Source organism: Oppia nitens, unplaced genomic scaffold (assembly GCF_028296485.1).
Source record: "Oppia nitens isolate AA-2021 unplaced genomic scaffold, nextdenovo-longstitch-racon4-pilon3 scaffold20_pilon_pilon_pilon, whole genome shotgun sequence".
NCBI classification, from domain to species: domain Eukaryota; kingdom Metazoa; phylum Arthropoda; class Arachnida; order Sarcoptiformes; family Oppiidae; genus Oppia; species Oppia nitens.
In genome coordinates, this window is record NW_026533200.1 from 137,360 (window position 1) to 156,763 (window position 19,404).

The 19,404-nt window shown below is 14.6% G+C and overlaps 1 protein-coding gene across 1 annotated transcript; it reads left to right on the top strand.

Moving 5' to 3' along the window:
• The first annotated feature begins 9,997 nt into the window (after positions 1 to 9,997).
• LOC128953099 (uncharacterized) lies at positions 9,998 to 17,445 on the top strand. Its single transcript, XM_054298573.1, has 5 exons — positions 9,998 to 10,133; positions 10,963 to 11,190; positions 15,632 to 15,755; positions 16,444 to 16,720; positions 17,328 to 17,445. Exons 1-5 carry the CDS (start codon positions 10,032 to 10,034, stop codon positions 17,443 to 17,445), a joined length of 849 nt encoding a protein of 282 aa, XP_054154548.1. The 5' UTR covers positions 9,998 to 10,031.
• Positions 17,446 to 19,404: the final 1,959 nt, after the last annotated feature.

The window sequence follows — 19,404 nt, forward strand, 5'->3', positions numbered from 1 at the left end:
CATAAATACATTATTTAATATTATTAACAATATAATAAATTCATACAATTATAATTTATCATTGAAAATAATTTTATCTTAAATAAATAAATATATTTGTTTTATTTGTTTAAGTTTACAGTTAAATTTTTATAAATTGCTATTAAAAAAATAAGTAATTAAAATTCTAATTACATTTTTTAAAAAATAATTATAATAGATAAAATTAAAAAATTAATAATTTATAATTCAAAGTTCATAATAAGTGCATAATACTGTATAAATATATTATATATATATATAAATATATATATTGTATTTGGATCACACAAACACACAATTAACTAATTAACAAATATATTATATTTATTACATTAAAATTATAATACCTAATATATAATTGTTAATAATTAATTTAATAATAATAATAAATTTAATTAAAAATAATTTCAAATAAATATAAATTCAGAAAAATGCTAAAAAAATACTAATAATAATAATAAATTATATTTAAAAAATAATTCCTAATTCAATAGTTCATAATAAGTGCATATTAATGTTTAAATTTATTATATATATATATCAATATACAGTATATATATATATATTATTTATATCATACAATTACACAATTAATCAATTAACAAATATATTACAAAACATTTTTTTTAAAAATTAAGTATCATTTATTTATTTTAGTAAATAGTTATTTAAACAGCTATTTATACATTTTATTTCATAATTTTAATTATAAAATTTTAAAAATATATATATATATATGCATACAAACTATGTTATACTTTAATTCAATTATTTGGGTTAATACTAAAATAAAATAAAACATTTAAAAAATTTTAGTTATCAAAAAAATACTAATATTATTATTATTAATAATAATAATAGTAACAACAATGTTTTACTATACTAATATGTGCATGCTAATTTTATTGTCGCAAATATTAATGTTATTTTTAAACAATTGGTTTATTAATGCCGACAATAATAATAATAATAATAATGATAATAAAGATTTTAATTTAGCTGATAATTTAAGTCGTTTACGTAATGCGTTTTGTTTGCCCGATAAAACTGATACGCAAATCGTGCGTAAGTTATTGGATTGCAATACCCATGCATTGAACGGTTCATCCAATGAATTCAAACAATTTGAAGAAAAAGTATAAACTAATTAATTAATTATTATTATTATATATATTAATATATTATTTTTTAAAAAATTAAAATATAATAGAAATTATTATTATTATTTTTTTAAAAATACTTGTAAATAAATTTAAGTAATTAATTATAATAATAATAATAATAAATAATATTATTTTTAGATTTAAATAGATTAATCAAAAAAATAAAATTAAAATTTAAAATAATTATTGATTAAAGTAAAAACTAATAAATTTATAGTATTTAGTAATTAATTATAATAAAAATAATAATAATAAATATTTTTGTTTATTTACAGTTAAATAGATTAATGAAAAATAAATAAATAAAATATTTCAAATAATTATTGATTATGATCTTAAAATATTACATCAAAAATTTAATACAATTTATTATTATTATTTTAATATCTATTTTTTTTATTAATTAATTAATTTATACTTTTTTTTATTAAGTATCATAAATATGATCAAATGTGTTCAATGGGTTTGGATAGCGATTTCCAAACGTATAGTAAAGTCGATTTAACTGATAAAGTTGTTAAACAATTTTTAATTGCCGGATGTTCCCAGCAATTTTCTAAATGTTCCAAGGAAAAATTACGTACAGATGAAACCATAACAAAATTAATACAACAATATTTTCAAGAATTTTTTGCATCTTGTAAATTGTATCTGGTAAGTTTTTTATATTTTAATTTTTTAAATTTTGTTTTAGTTTAAAATGTAATAATTGTTTTTTGAAAATATTTATTTACTATATTATAGGAATGTGCAAAAAAAGTTATTAATTTCTAAAAAATAAATGGATTTTATTGGAAACAACTTTTTTCAAAAAATAAATAAAAATATTTTTATATTGATTAAATTCATTATAAAAATTTATATTTAAATAAACTAGAAATTCAGTATAATTTTTTATTTTTAGTTTTGATATTTAATTTTTTTTTGAATCAATATCTCTATACTTTATAGTATACTAACAATTATAACAACTAATTATTAATTTAAATATTAATTTAAATATAATATTTTTTAAAAAAATCACTATTGTTTTCAATAAAAATTATTTGAAAAGTTTTTTAATAAAAATTTTTGCAACACAATAATAAAAAATTTGAAATAATAAAGTTATTTATACATAATTTTCTTTAAAGTAAAAATATTAATAAATCATACAATTGTTTAATTAGATATAAAAAATATTTGTAATTATTTATGTAATAGTTGTTAACTAATTTGTTTTTTTTCAAATAAATAAATAAATAAGAAAATTAAGCATTATATAAACTAAAATTATTTTTTTATAAATTTAAAATATATGTATATATTAAATAACTTTGTATTCAAATTTTTACAACATTGTATTCAACCAAATAAAAGCATAAAAAATATTTTATATCATATAATTTTTCTTAAACATACTATTGTATATAAATTTAAAAAAACAAAATTTTTTATTAAATAAATAAAAAATTCTAATTCTAATAATAATAATAATAATTTTTATAAACATATTTAATTAAATGTTTCTAATTGTATATTATTTATTTAGTAAATAATATATTTTTTTCTCACTATTTTTAATAAATTTTTTTTTCAAAATATATATTAAAAATAATAATAATAGTAATAATTACTACAATATTTTATACAATTTATTTAAATAACAATAGTTTATTTTTTACATTGAATTATTTTTAATACAAAATTTATATATTTAAAAACATACTAAATAATCAATATATGTTATATATACATATTGTATTTTCTATGTTAAGTAATTAATATAACATTTGTATTATCTAATTGTATTTATAATTATTATAAATATTAATATATATTATTTTATTGTAAAAATAATAAATATTTGTTACTATTAAAAAACAACAACAATTATAAATTAGTTATTTTGTTTAAAATTTTTTTTTATTAGTGATATAAAATTATATTAACAAACTTTAATTTTATACTTCAAATAATACTTAATAATAAACAATTTGTTTTATTAATAATACATTTTAAATCATATATTATTGACCCAACAAAATAAAATTAATGATAATTATTTTTAAGTACTTATAAAACACAACAACAAACAAACAAACAAAACAATAAAAATATTTTATTAATAAAAACATGTTAAATATTGAATAATTATATATTATAATATATGTTATGTATACTATTAAAAATAATCAATAAATATATATATATATAAAGTAAATTAACAATATAATATTTAAATAAACTATTTGTAATGATATATTTTTATTTGTAAATGTATTTACTATCTAAAAAAATACATAACAAAAAATCAATAAAATATTTTTGTTTGTATTTTCTAATAAAACTTTATAATAATAATAATACTACTAATAATAAAATAAAAATTTTTAATATTATTTCTAAATTAGAAATTCTAATATCATTTAAATTTAAAATAATTTTTGTTATAATTGTATTATTATTATTTTTTTAAATTATGATATTATTATTATTATTATTATTAATTATAAATAATTTCTCGTTTATTGTTTGTGTCGATATAAATGATGACAACAACAATATATTTGTTTATAATAATATTGATGATTATAATCGTCAATATACTCGTAGATTAAAATCTATGGTTTGTTTGCCTAATAAAACTGATACAGAAATTGTGCGTAAATTAATTGATTGTGAAATTAACTCATTACTGACTATAGCAACAAATAAATTGAAACCATTGAAAGCTAAAGTATAATATAATATTTTTTTTAAATTTTTTGTTGCATATAATATATAATTGAATTTTGTGTTTAAATAAAATATTATTATTATTATTATTAGTAAATATTTTAGTAATTTAAAAGCTAAACTAAATTATCATATATATATATATATATTGTATAAAAATTAATTAATTTTATTTTAATGTATTTTTTAACGACTAGTGTTCAAATAAAATATTATTATTATTATTAGTAAATATTTTAGTAATTTAAAAGCTAAATTAAATTACAATAATTATTTATTATATAAAAATTAATTTTATTTTAATGTATTTTTTAACGACTATATAAAAAAATAATTAATTTTATTTTAATAATAAATATTGTATTCAAAATGTTTTTTCTCTTTTAATTATCGAAACTATAAATTATATATTATAATAATTTATATAATATAATTTGTTATATATATTGATTTTAATATATTTATTTATTTATAATATAGTAATTTATTATTTTAATTTTTAATTTAAAAAATTATTTTACTATTCATATATAGTATGAAAAATTTGTTGACCACTGTGTCCAGGTTACCGATATAAGCGTGTATAGTAAAGTTGATTTAAAAGATGACCAAGCTAAACGTTTTCTATTAGTTGCTTGTTCACCTGAATTTGTCAAATGTGTTACTAATAAATTATCAAATCAAAATTTGACCCAGATAGTAATGGAAACAATTGAAAAATTTCAATTTGAAATTTTGATATATTTTAAATTGTTTCTGGTAAATTTTATATTCAATTAATTAATTAATTAATTAAATAAATAATTAATATTTTTATTTTCTATAGGATTGTGCAAATAATGTTGTTTAAAAACAACAATTAAAAATTTTAAAACACAAAATTATTAATATTATTATAGATAATTCAACAACAAAAAATCTAAAATTATATTATTGTAATAATAATAATAATAATACTTAATAATAAACAATTTGTTTTATTAATTATAATATTTTTAATCACATATTATTGAACCAACAAAATAAAATCAATGATGATTATAATTTTAAGTACTTATATAACACAACAACAACAACAACAAACAAACAAAACAATAAAAATATTTTATTTACTAAAAACATGTTAAATATTGAATAATTATATATTATAATATATGTTATGTATACTATAAAAATAATTAATAAATATATATATATATACTGTATATAAAGTAAATTATCAATAAAACATATAAATAAACTATTTGTAATGATATATTTTTATTTGTAAATGTACTTACTCTCTGTAAAATATATACATAACTAACAAAATAAAATCAATAAAATATATTATTTTGTAATAAAACTTTTAATAATAATAATTATACTTAAAAAATATTTAATATTATTTCTAATATCATTTAAATAAAGTTTCTAATTATTCTGAAATTAATATTAAAATAATAATATTTCTAAATATTCTAACAATAATACTATTACTGTATTATTAAATAATTACTAATAATAATAATAATAATGTTATTTTTAATATTTTTATTATTATTTATAAATAATTTGCGTTTTATTATCGGTATAAATGACAACAATTTATTGTAAAAATAATAAATATCTGTTACTATTAAAAACAACAACAAAAAACATATAAATTAGATATTTTTATTAAAAAAAAATTCATTATAGATATAAAAGTATATTAACAAACTTTCATTTTATAATAAAACTTTTAATAATAATAAAAATAATATTTAATAATATTTAATTAATATCATATAAATAATTAAAAATATTTTTTAATAATAATATTATGCTATAAATTTAAAACTCAAAATAATAATAATAATAATAATGTTATTATTACTGATATTATTATTATTATTTATAAATAATTTGCATTTTATTATCGGTATAAATGACAACAACAATATGTGTAATAATTTTGATTTGAATTTTCGTGAAAATATTCAAAGATTAGTAAATAAAGTTTGTTTACCCAAACAAACTGATACTAAAATTGTGCGTAAATTAATTGATTGTAAAGTTAAGGCATTGAACGGAGCATCAAATGATATGAAACAATTGAAAGCTAAAGTAAACTAAATTTAAATATAATTTTATTTTTATTTATTTTTTTTAAAAAAAAAATATTAATATTAATTTTTTTAGTCGACTACTATCTATAATAAAATATTATTATTATTATTATTATTATTAATAGTAAATAGCAATTAAAAGCTAAACACTAAATAACTGTAATTATTTATTTATTTAGATGTATTTTAATAATTATTTTAATAAATACAGATTACAAATATTGTTATCAAAAAAAAAATGTTTTTATTTATTAATTAGTGTTTAACTAATTATGTATTAGATTATTTATTTTTAGATTATTTTACTTTAAAAATATATACTGTATATAATCTAATTTGTTATATATATATATATATATTTATTTTTAATATATTTATTTAGTAATTTTAATTTTTAATTTAAAAACAAAATTATTTTATTATATATATATATATATAGTATGATAAATTTGTTGACCACTGTGTCCAAGTGGTTACCGATATAAGCGTCTATAGTAAAGTTGATTTAAAAGATCACCAAGCTAAACGTTTACTATTAGCTGTTTGTTCATCAAAATTTGTCCAATGTGTTACTAATAAATTATCTAGTCAAAATTTGAACCAGATAGTAGATGAAACAATTGAAAAATTAACAGATCAATTTGTAAATTTTTTCCAAATGTTTCTGGTAAGTTTTTAATTAATTAATTAATTATTATTTATTTATTTTTTTCGACTCAATTAATTGTTTTCTAATTTTTTTTAAAAAGATATTTTTAATTTTTAATATTTTTTTTCACTATAGGAATGTGCAAATAAAGTTGTTAATTATGAAATGCTTTTAAATTTCTAATAAAAAAAACTTTTAAAAATTTAAAAACAAAATATTATTATTATTATTATAGATAATCAAAAAAAAAATATTGTACTAATAATACTGTACTTAATACTTAATAATCAATTAATAATGTATTTGTCTTTAATTATTTTTTATTTATAAAAATAGTTTTAATATGATATTATTGACCAAAAAAATATGATAATTACATTATTTTATGTTCTAATTTAAACACAAAAAAAAACAAAAATTATTTATAATATTTAATTGTTTATATAAATAGAAACTTTTTTTTTAATATTTGTTGTTTTCTATATATTTTTTTAAAATAACAAATAATTTTTTTTATCATTTATTTTAAATGTTATATTAAATAATAAACGATTGTATAAATATTCAATAAACTAGATTTTTTAAAAAAAAACTTTTTATTTAATTAAAATATTCAATTAAATATCCAGCTACATGAGATTATCAAAAATTTAAAAACATTTAAAAATCATATAAGTAATTCAAAAAATAATTTACTATTTTTTAAGATAATATATTTATAAAACATTAGATGTGTTTATAATTATTTAACTAAAATAGTTATTGATTTTTTTTCAAAAAAAAAATATTTTATTAAAAACATTAATATTATATAATAATTATATATTATTGAAAAGTTATTTATACTATTAAATAATCAATATATATATTAAAATATATATATATAAAGTAAATATTCAGTAAAAAATCAATAAACTATTAATAAATATATTTTTATATATATATTTTATTGCAAAATAATAACAATAAAAGCTGTATTAGTAAATATTAATTAGAATTTTATGTATATTAATATATTATTATTATTATACCTGTATCGATAACAATAATAAAAAATATTACAAATTATTTTATGTACTTATAAAATTAAACAAACAAAAATACAAAATAAAATCAATAAAATATTTTTTTTATATAATTTTTCTATTATTTATTTACTGGTTAAAACTAAAAAATTAAAAAACTTAGTTTATTATTAAAATTAATAATATATTACTAATGATAAATAATACATATATAAATATAAAAGTAATAAAGTATTTTGATATTATTTATTTAATAAATAATATATATATACAATTATATATTAGTATTTTTTATTATTATTTAAAAAGCTAGTTAAACATTAAAAAAAATTTAATAAACAAAAATCAATGTCATATAAAATTTATTGTTAGTTAATTATATACATTATATTATAAACAGTATATTATATATCTATATTTAAAAAAATTACTTAAAATAAACATATTAAAAACTGTATAACTATATATAAAATTAGAAATTATAATTAACTTAATATTATTAATCATAATTTTATTATATTTTATTTTTTTTTTGTAATAGTATTATTGCAATAGAGATATAAATACTAAATTTTATAATATGTACATGATAATTTTCGTAATAAATTTACTATTAATAATACAATTTTTTATATCAAATATTAATGCCAACAATAATACTGATAATAATTTTAATGATGAAAACACGCGTAAGTTTAACAAAGCGTTTTGTTTGCCCAACAAAACTGATACGCAAATCGTGCGTAAAATAATTGATTGCAAAAAATGGTCGCTAAACGGGTCATCAAATAAAATGAAACAATTGATAGCTAAAGTAATTATTTTATATATATATATATATAATAAAACTTATTATAAATTAATTTTCTATAAAAAAAATAATTCATAAAACTATTTATAGTTTAATAATTTTTATATTTTTATAGATATAATTTAAATATTCTAACAATAGATTAATTCAGATTTTTTTATCAATGTTTCCTTAATATTAATTATTTATAATTAATTAAAATTAGTTATTATTATTATTACCTTAATATAAAAGATATAATTTGTATAAATATAATTCATTATAATTATAACTATTATTACTATTACTATAATATAATTATAATTTATTGGTTTATATAGTATAGTTTAAACTTAATATAATAAATATTTATAAAATTATTTTTACTAATTAATATATTTAATATTTATAACTAGTTTTATTGTTTTTAGATTTTTTTGAATAATTTTTTTTTAAAAATTTAGATTGAAAATTTAGAGGAACAATGTATCCAGGGCATGGATACTGAATTAATTGATTATGATAAAGTTGATTTAACCGATCATCTAGCTAAACGTTTTCTATTGTGGGAATGTTCCCAGAAATTTGCCAATTGTTATACAACTAAACACAATAGCGATGAGAAACTAGTGAAAAATTTTAGAGAAAATTTACAAAGAATATTCCCAATCACTTAAAATGTTCCTGGTTTGTTTTATTTTAAATTTTGAATTATATAAAATTTTAATATAATATTTTTTTAAGCTATTAATATTTTATTTTATTTTTTTTAAAATATATATTTTAGGAATGTGCATTTAAAGTTTTTAATATATGAAATGTTTACTAAAAATTAATAAATTATCAAATAATAAAAATCATATTAATTTTTTTATATTTAAATAAATTTAATAAAATTTCAAAAAATAAAATTAATTAATTATTTGTATTAAATAAATAATTCCGCTTTAAATTTTAAAATGTTAATATTATTTATACATATTTTATGATTTTTTTATTAAAAATAAAATATATAATTTATACAAAATAAATTATTTATATAAATAATTATTTAAGCACTTATTTTTTTGTAATAATTTTTAAAAAATATTTTTATATCTAAAATGTATCTAATTAAATATTTCAAAAATTCAAAATTTAATGTGAAATTAATTTATAATTATTATATTTCGTGTTTGGATATAAAATTAGACAAATTAAATTTGTTTACCCAGTTTATTTTCTAAAATAATTTTATTTATTTAAGTTTGTAATACAATAGTTTAATAAACTATATACTGATTAAACAAAAAACAAAAAAAACCAATTAATAAATAAAAAATTAATGATTAGAAATATATATATATATATTAATTGATTTTTAATTATTTTAAAATTATTATTAGTTTTAATTTTTATATAATTATTATATAAAAAAAATTATAACTTAGTATATTAAAAAAAATGTTAACATTATTGGTATTGTTAATACTAATCAATTGTTTATTATTAAATATTATTATTATTAAAGCCGATAATAATTTCAATGTTCATGAATTTAATAGAAATTCCCGTAAATTTACGGAATTGTTTTGTATGCCTAACAAAACCGATACGGAAATCGTCCGAAAGATAATTGATTGCGAAATCAAATCATTGAACGGTGTATCCAATGATGTCAAACAATTGAAAGCTGAAGTAATTTTAGTTTATTTTTTATTAATAAATTTTTTTTGAAAATTTTAATTTTTCTCTGTCTCTCTCTGTCTCTCTCTGTCTCTCTCTGTCTCTCTCTGTCTCTCTCTGTCTCTCTCTGTCTCTCTCTGTCTCTCTCTGTCTCTCTCTGTCTCTCTCTGTCTCTCTCTGTCTCTCTCTGTCTCTCTCTGTCTCTCTCTGTCTCTCTCTGTCTCTCTCTGTCTCTCTGTCTCTCTCTGTCTCTCTCTGTCTCTCTGTCTCTCTGTCTCTAAATCTCTTAAATTAGATATAGTTTTATTTAAATTATATATTAAATTATAATTATTTATAACTAAATATTTGAAAAAAACTAATAAATTAATATATCATTTATATCATAATATTATTAATAATACATATAAATATTATAAAAATTTAATTAATTTTTATGCGAATAAAATATATTAATAATAAATATCTAAATAAATAATACATAAGTAAATTAATATTATATATTATTATTAAAATTTAATTATACTCTATATATATATACTGTACATATATGATATTATTGTAAATTAGATTTATATTATATTATATATATATATATTTTTTAAAAAATTCAATATATAGTAGTTTATATAATAGTGTATATAATAGTGTATATAATAGTGTATATAATAGTGTATATAATAGTATATATAATAGTGTATATAATAGTGTATATAATAGTGTATATAATAGTGTATATAATAGTGTATATGATATATATATATAAATTATTAATATTTATTATGAATTTAATTAATTAATTATTTTAGTTAATTATTTTTTTTTTATTTTTAAAAAAAAGTGGCAAAAATTTGGTGAACAATGTATAACAACGGCTGATTTGGATCAGGAAATGGCCGACTATACTAAAGTGGATATAAAATCGGAAAATTTTTTAATAAAATTAAAATTATTACAATCATGTTCAGATAAATTTGGCGACTGTCTAGCAACTAAACGTACTGAAAAATTTATGAAAGATTTCGAGAAAGTTGCCCAAAAATATTACGATTCATTAAAAGTTTATTATGTAAGTTGTAATAATAATAATTGTTTTTGTAATTTAATTTAATTAAATAATTATATTTTTTTTGTAAAAATAATATATATTAATAAAAAATTTAGACTAATTAATAGATATATATATATATATTAATATTTTAATTATTTTAATAATTTTTTTAWTAGGAATGTGGAAACAATGTTCTTAAATCATAAAAYATTTATTTGTTTTTTTWAARTGTGAAAAAAACAATATAATAATCAAMTAATTTTTTTGGTGATAATAATAATTTTTACGAAAAAATTAAATAATWTAAATTAAAAACTAATATTTTAAATAAATTCAATAATTATTTATTTATTGAATTTATATAAATTAAATTTATTTGATAAATAAAATTATATGATAAAAAAATTAATCAAAAAAAAACGTTGTCATTAGTTTATTAGAAAATAATAAATTTATTTTTATAAGAAAAACTATTTATTAAATTATATTTAAATTTTAATTAATTTTCTATCAATTAGCCTATTTTAAATTTAATATTATTTATTCATATATTATTATTTTTATATATTTAAWCTAAATATATTATATATATATATTATATACAAATAGACTAATTATCATAAATAACAGTATATAAYAATTAATTAAAAAAACTAATTATGTATAAATAATCCAGGTTAATAAATATTGGAAAATTTGAATTCAATGTCAAAAATAAATCACAAATATATTATTTAACTAATTAGTGTTTGMAAAAAAAAATTGTTTTTTTACATAAAATAATATAGTATTTAATTAGCTGTTTATTATGCAAACTATTTATTTATTAAAAACTTTAATTTTAAAAAACAATTTTCATTTTTAATTATCTATATACAGCATAAACTTTTTTTTCTGAAAAATTTTAAATTAAATAATATAATATAACTAAACTAATAGATAAAGATTTTTTTAATTTATTTAACTATTAATCAAAATAAAATTTTTACTAAATATTTTATTAACTATTTTTTAATATTATTTTTTAAAAAAAATGTTTACTAAAATATCCATGTTAATTTTATTTGTATTATTCATAATAAACAATTGGTTTTTATTAATAATTAGTAAATCAGATGATAATAATAATAATAATAATAATAATAATAATAATAATACTATCAATGATYACAATATCAGTGAAAATGTCTATAAATTTCAACAATTGTTTTGTATGCCTAATAAAACTGATACGGAAATCGTCCGAAAGATAATTGATTGCGAAATCAAATCAATGAACAGTGTATCCAATGATGTCAAACAATTAAAAGATAAAGTATTTTTAAAAAATAAAATAATTTTAGTTTTGTTGTTTGTTTGCTAAAAAAATTATTACAATTATTACAAACTTGTTTTGAATTGTTTGAAATATTTTGTTAAAATTTTTTATTTAGTCTCTCTCTCTTTCTCTCTCTCTCTCTCTCTCTCTCTCTAAAGATATTTTTTTTAAATATACAGTACATATGTATATATTATATATAATATACAGTATATTATATAAAGTATAATATACTGTATATTATATAAAGTATAATATACTGTATATTATATAAAGTATAATATACTGTATATTATATAAAGTATAATATACTGTATATTATTTAAAGTATAATATACTGTATATTATATAAAGTATAATATAATGTATATTATATAAATTATATATAATATTCAATATATATTTATTTTTTATTAAATTAAATTATTAAATTAATAACTTATTTGATTAGTAGTCTTATATTTAAAAAAAAAATAAATATAATAAAAATATAAAAATTACTATATATTTATTATAATATACTGTATATTATATTAAGTATAATATACTGTATATTATATAAATATATATATATATATATAGAGTATAATATATTGTATATTATATAAATTATATATAATATTCAATATATATTTATTTTTTATTAAATTAAATTATTAAATTAATAACTTATTTGATTAGTAGTCTTATATTTAAAAAAAAATAAATATAATAAAAATATAAAAATTACTATATATTTATTAAAGTATAATATACTGTATATTATATTAAGTATAATATACTGTATATTATATAAAGTATAATATAGTGTATATTATATAGAGTATAATATATTGTATATTATATAAATTATATATAATATTCAATATATATTTATTTTTTATTAAATTAAATTATTAAATTAATAACTTATTTGATTAGTAGTCTTATATTAAAAAAAATAAATATAATAAAAATATAAAAATTACTATATATTTATAAATTTAATTAATTAATTTAATTGTTTTTTAAAAAATTAAAAACTTAAAAAAGTGGCTAAAATTTGAGGAACAATGTATGTCATCAGCTGATATGGATCAGGAGCTGAGCACCTATACTAAAGTCGATATATTAAAAATAAATAACAAAAAATCGGAAACAAAACAAATAATAAAACTACTTATATTAAGCCAATGTTCCGATAAGTTTGAAGATTGTATACTAAATAAACAAACGGAAAAATTTATGAATGATTTCGATAAAATTGCCCAAAAATATTACGATTATTTAAAAGCCTATTATGTAAGTATTGTAGTAATACATTATATATTTTTTTTGATTTTAATTAATTTATAAATAWATATATMTATATATTTAAATAAAATAATTAATTAATTAAGTATAAATTATAGTTATATATATATATTATTATTATTATTATTATTATTATTATTATTTTATTAATAGGATTGTGCAAACAATGTTGTTAAATCATAAAACATGTTATTATTTTATTTATTTTTTTGTATGAAACTTTAATAATAAAATAATTTTAATTTTTATGGATTTAAAAAAATGATTGTATTATTTAAAACAAATATTTATTCAATCAATGAAAATACACGTTATTTTAGTCAAAAAAAATAAAACAATTAATATTTGTATTTTATTTTTTTTTTAAAATAAATGAATGAAATTATTCATAAAAATTTTTAAAAAGTAACAAAATATTAATTAAATTTTTATTTTTTTTGTTAAATTATTATTTCTAACCAAATGTATCAATTTTTTTATATCAAAATATTTATAACATTTAGTTTTAATAAATATTTAACTCAATCAACATATCATATATATATATATATATATATATATAAAATAATTAATTATATTTTATTCTATTGATATTTAATTATAATAAAATTATTATTGTATTTATAAAAAAAATAATATTAATATAATACTAAAACTTATAAAAAAAATAAATAAATTTTTATTAACATAGTTTCAATAATAAAAAAAATATATTAAAGTATTCAAAAAGTATTGTAAATATTTATTTTTAAAAAAAATGCATTGTAATTGAATGTTATTGAAAAAAATAATAAAAATAAACTAAAGTATTTATAATTAACAATAAAAAAAACAATAAACAATTTATAATTTTAAATTATAACTAATATTTTTTTTCACTATTTAATACTTAATAATAATAATAATATTATTATTATTTTTCTCTAAATACTAATACTAAGTAATTATTATGTATTTAAATATATTAATAAAATTTGTTACATATTTACTAATAATAACAACAATTATTACTAATCAATCAAACAATAGTTTAGTCAATTGTTTTCAAGATAATGTTGTTATCGACTATTTGTTTGATACATATATGGCCAACAAATTGGTAACAGTAGTAGGGATGGCCAACAATAGTATAGCTAATAATAATAATAACACCGAAACTAACTGTCCACTAGTTATATCACTAGATGTTTGTGATTTAAGCGATTTTGACAACTTTTTTCATATAAGTATTTTGAAATTTTTTTTTAATAATTTATTGAAAAAAATTATTTTAATTAATTAATTAATTAATTGATTTAGTATCAAAACAAAGTTCAACATTAATGTCTAACAATAATCGCTATGTAAAACAAAATTATCAAAATTCATGGCATTGGTATCATATAGTAATTATGTAAAAAAATATAAATAAATAAATTATTATTATTATTATTTAATATATATTAATCTCATTTAATAATATATAATATTATTTTTGTTTACATTTTTATAGATCAATATTTTTATCAATATTATTGCTAACAATTATCGGTACAATAGTTGATGTTTTAATAATTTCAAATAAATTTGAAAAAATTGGTAATAATTTATTAGTTAGTTAAATATTAATAACAAATTAAATTATTATTATTATTATTAAGTTTTTTTTTAATTTTATACTATTATTATTAATATAACTTTTATTTATATATTTAATTATTATTTAGCAGTAATTTAGATTATTATTTAAAGTTTTTTTAATAATATTTTTTAAATCTAAAAATTTTAATTTTTTTAGTAATACTATCAAAATATCCAAAACTATTGAAATCATTGACAGCTTTTTCTGTCTATACAAACACTGGACAGTTGTTTTTGTTGAGCACCGGTAGYCAAACCGATGATACCATTGACTGTCTGAATGGTATACGTATTATATCAATGGTTATTACTGTAGCTACACATACTAGTTTTGATACAAGATTGATTGCAGGTATAGTTAGCTTATCAAAAAAATAATTAATAAAAAATAATTAATAATTGATATAATTTTTAAAAAATAATATATAAAAATATAACAACAATAAGAAAACTTAAAAAATAAATATTAAAATTAGATAATTATGATAAAAAAAATTATATATAATAACTACTAAATAATATTTTTTATTCAACTAAAACAATTACGATTAAATAACTATCAAATAATATTTATTTATTTATTTAAAAATCAATAGCAGTTTTTAATATACTTAAGATTATGATTTTTAAGTTTAATTTATTTTTTAATATATATTTATATATATCTAGATATAAATAGTTATAAAGTTTTTTGAATATAGTAATAATAATAATTGAATTTTATTAGTATTTAAAAAAAATTAAAACTATAATTACGAAAAATTTTATTAAAAATTAATTATAATAAATATTAATTAAGTAATTAATTAGCAAATATTAATTAAATAATTAATTATAGTAAATATTAATTAAGTAATTAATTAGCAAATATTAATTAAGTAATTAATTAGCAAATATTAATTAAATAATTAATTATAGTAAATATTAATTAAGTAATTAATTAGCAAATATTAATTAAGTAATTAATTAGCAAATATTAATTAAATAATTAATTATAGTAAATATTAATTAAATAATTAATTAGTTAATTAATTAATTAGCAAATGTTGATGACGTCCGACAATTGGAGAAAACATTTTGGTTACAATCTGTAATGAATTTTACCCATTCGGTTGATATATTTTTCCTGGTTTCGGGATTCCTGAACGCCTACGGTATTATCAAATGGGTTAATAAAACGGGACGATTGCCAACAATCGGTTATTGGTTGATAGCGATAGCCAAAAGGTATATAAGGATAACACCGTCGGTATTGGCATTTATTTGGGCAACAATTGCTGGCGAACTACTGTTTACTGGACGACCCCTATGGCACCTGTATGTCAATGAAGTTCAACAAACATGCCATCAATATTGGTGGACACATTTATTATATATTAATAATATTAGACAATTTAATCATGTAAAATTATTATTAGTATTATTTTAACTATTTTTAAAAAAAATATTATCTAGCTTATTTTTTAAAAAATTTAATTTAATTTATATATTAATATATAGTGTGCTTTACATACCTGGTCATTGGCAGCTGATATGCAATTATTATTACTGTCCCCAATTTTGATAATGTTGCTAGCTACTAATAATAAAAAGTAAAATTTATTTTTATTTTTTAATAAAAAATAAACTTATTATTAGCTAAATAATAATTATATAAATGAGTTATACTTGATATTATTATTATTTAGTTAATTATATCAAAATATAACTATTAATATTATTATTATTATTTAGATAATAATAGTTTATAAATTAAGTTTTAATATCAAAATAATATCAAGTATATAACTATTACTAATATTAATAGTTATATTAATAATATTAATTTAACTATTAATAATATTAATATAACTATTATTATTATTTTTTAAAAAATTAAAACTTAATTTTTTTAAAATAAAAATAATTAATTATTTATTTATAGATTACAAAAATTGGGAATTGCTATCAATTTATTGACAATATTAGCTGCCTGTACATGGATTGGTGTAGTGATTGGCCAAAATGGTTTGACACCGACACAGATAAAAACAATTTTGTAAAAAAAATCTAATTTATTATTATTATTACTATAAGTTTACAATTAATTTTTTTTAAAAACAATTTTAGCGACCAAAATTATGTTGATAGAATTTATTTGAAAATTATCGACCATATTGGTCCATATTGTCTGGGTATTTTATTAGCCTATATCTATGTTAACTATAGGAATAGTATTAAAATTAGCAAGGTAATGGGGGGTTTTTTATTATTTTTTTTTTGAATTCAAATAAAAAATTACAATTACCGTTAAATCGGGTTTTTTTCTCCCATATGGAAATGTATGAAAAGTCTAGGGAGGGGGAATAATGCGAATTTTATCACATATATGAAAATTATAGTTTTTTTTATTTTGTATAATAATTTAATGTTTTATCAGGGGTGGTAAAAATGCGAGTTTTTTACCATATAAAAAATATAGTTTTTTACCATATAAAAATATAGTTTTTTTACCATATAAAAAATATATTTTTTTATCCATATAAAAAATATAGTTTTTTTACTATGTATAATAATTTACTGTTTAATTATTATCAGGGATAATTAAAAAATGCGAGTATTTTAACATATTAAAATGTTATTTTATATTTTTTTTTTGATTAATTTACATATGGGAAATAAAACACGATTCTACGGTACTACTACTACTAATAATAATATTTTTTTTTTTAAAATTAATATAACAATTTTAGAAATTGAATACAATTCTATGGCTAATGTGTTTAACAATAAACACCTCAATCATATCAGTCATATATGTATGGGTATCGGGTTTCATTGGCTACCGTAACCCTGTTAGCTGGCTATACGGCTCAATACACCGTACCCTATGGGCCCTGTGCTGGTCATATATTGTCTACAGTTGTTGTACTATCAATACTACTACTACTAGTACTACTAGACTACAGGGTTGGCCATCGGTGGCCAATCGGCTACTATCGTGGCCACCGTTAGTACCGTTAGCTCGGCTATCATTTCAGGCATATCTCTATCATTCAACAGTTATCTATCATTTTGTTTTCAGTTCAAAACAATTGATTAACTATTCATTGGGACAATTGGTATATATTTATTAAATTAATTAATTTTTTTATTTATTTAATTAATTTTTTTATTTTAATTACTTTTTTTATTTAATTAAGTTTTTTATTTAATTAATTTTTTTATTTAATTAATTTTTTTATTTAATTAATTTTTTATTTAATTAATTTTTTTTAATTAATTAATTTTTTTATTTAATTAATTTTTTTATTTAATTAATTTTTTTATTTAATTAATTTTTTTATTTAATTAATTTTTTTATTTAATTAATTTTTTTATTTAATTAATTTCTTATTTATTAAATTAATTTATTATATATATATTGTATAAATAGTTATTAATAATTATTTATTTTATATATATATAGATAATAACTGCTATTCAAATAATACTAGTATCCTATTTGATTGGTTTTTTCGGGTATATCCTTATCGAACGTCCATTTATTAGATTGGGTGATATATTATTGTTTTCATACAACAACAAAATTAATAGTAAAAAAATTACTGATAGTAGTAATAAAAGTAATGATAATAATAATAATAATAAGTAATTTAAAATAACTTTTACTGTATATGTTTTTGAATGTCTAAATAATTTATTAATAAAAAATACTATTTGTTTTATTTTTTGTTTTATTTTTTAATATTAATTAATTAAAATAAATAGTAATAATATTTTCATAAAAGTATTTTATTTTCCAAAATAATATATACAATAATTATTATTATTATTATATTAGTAATTAATAAATTTTGTATATATGTTTTTATATAATATATTTTATATAAAAAGTATTTTATTGTATTTTTTTTTTAAAATTTATATACATTAAATAAAGTAAGTATAAAATATACTATGATTTTGATAAAAAAAAATTTTTTTTTATTAGTATTTATAATGATATAGCATAAACATTT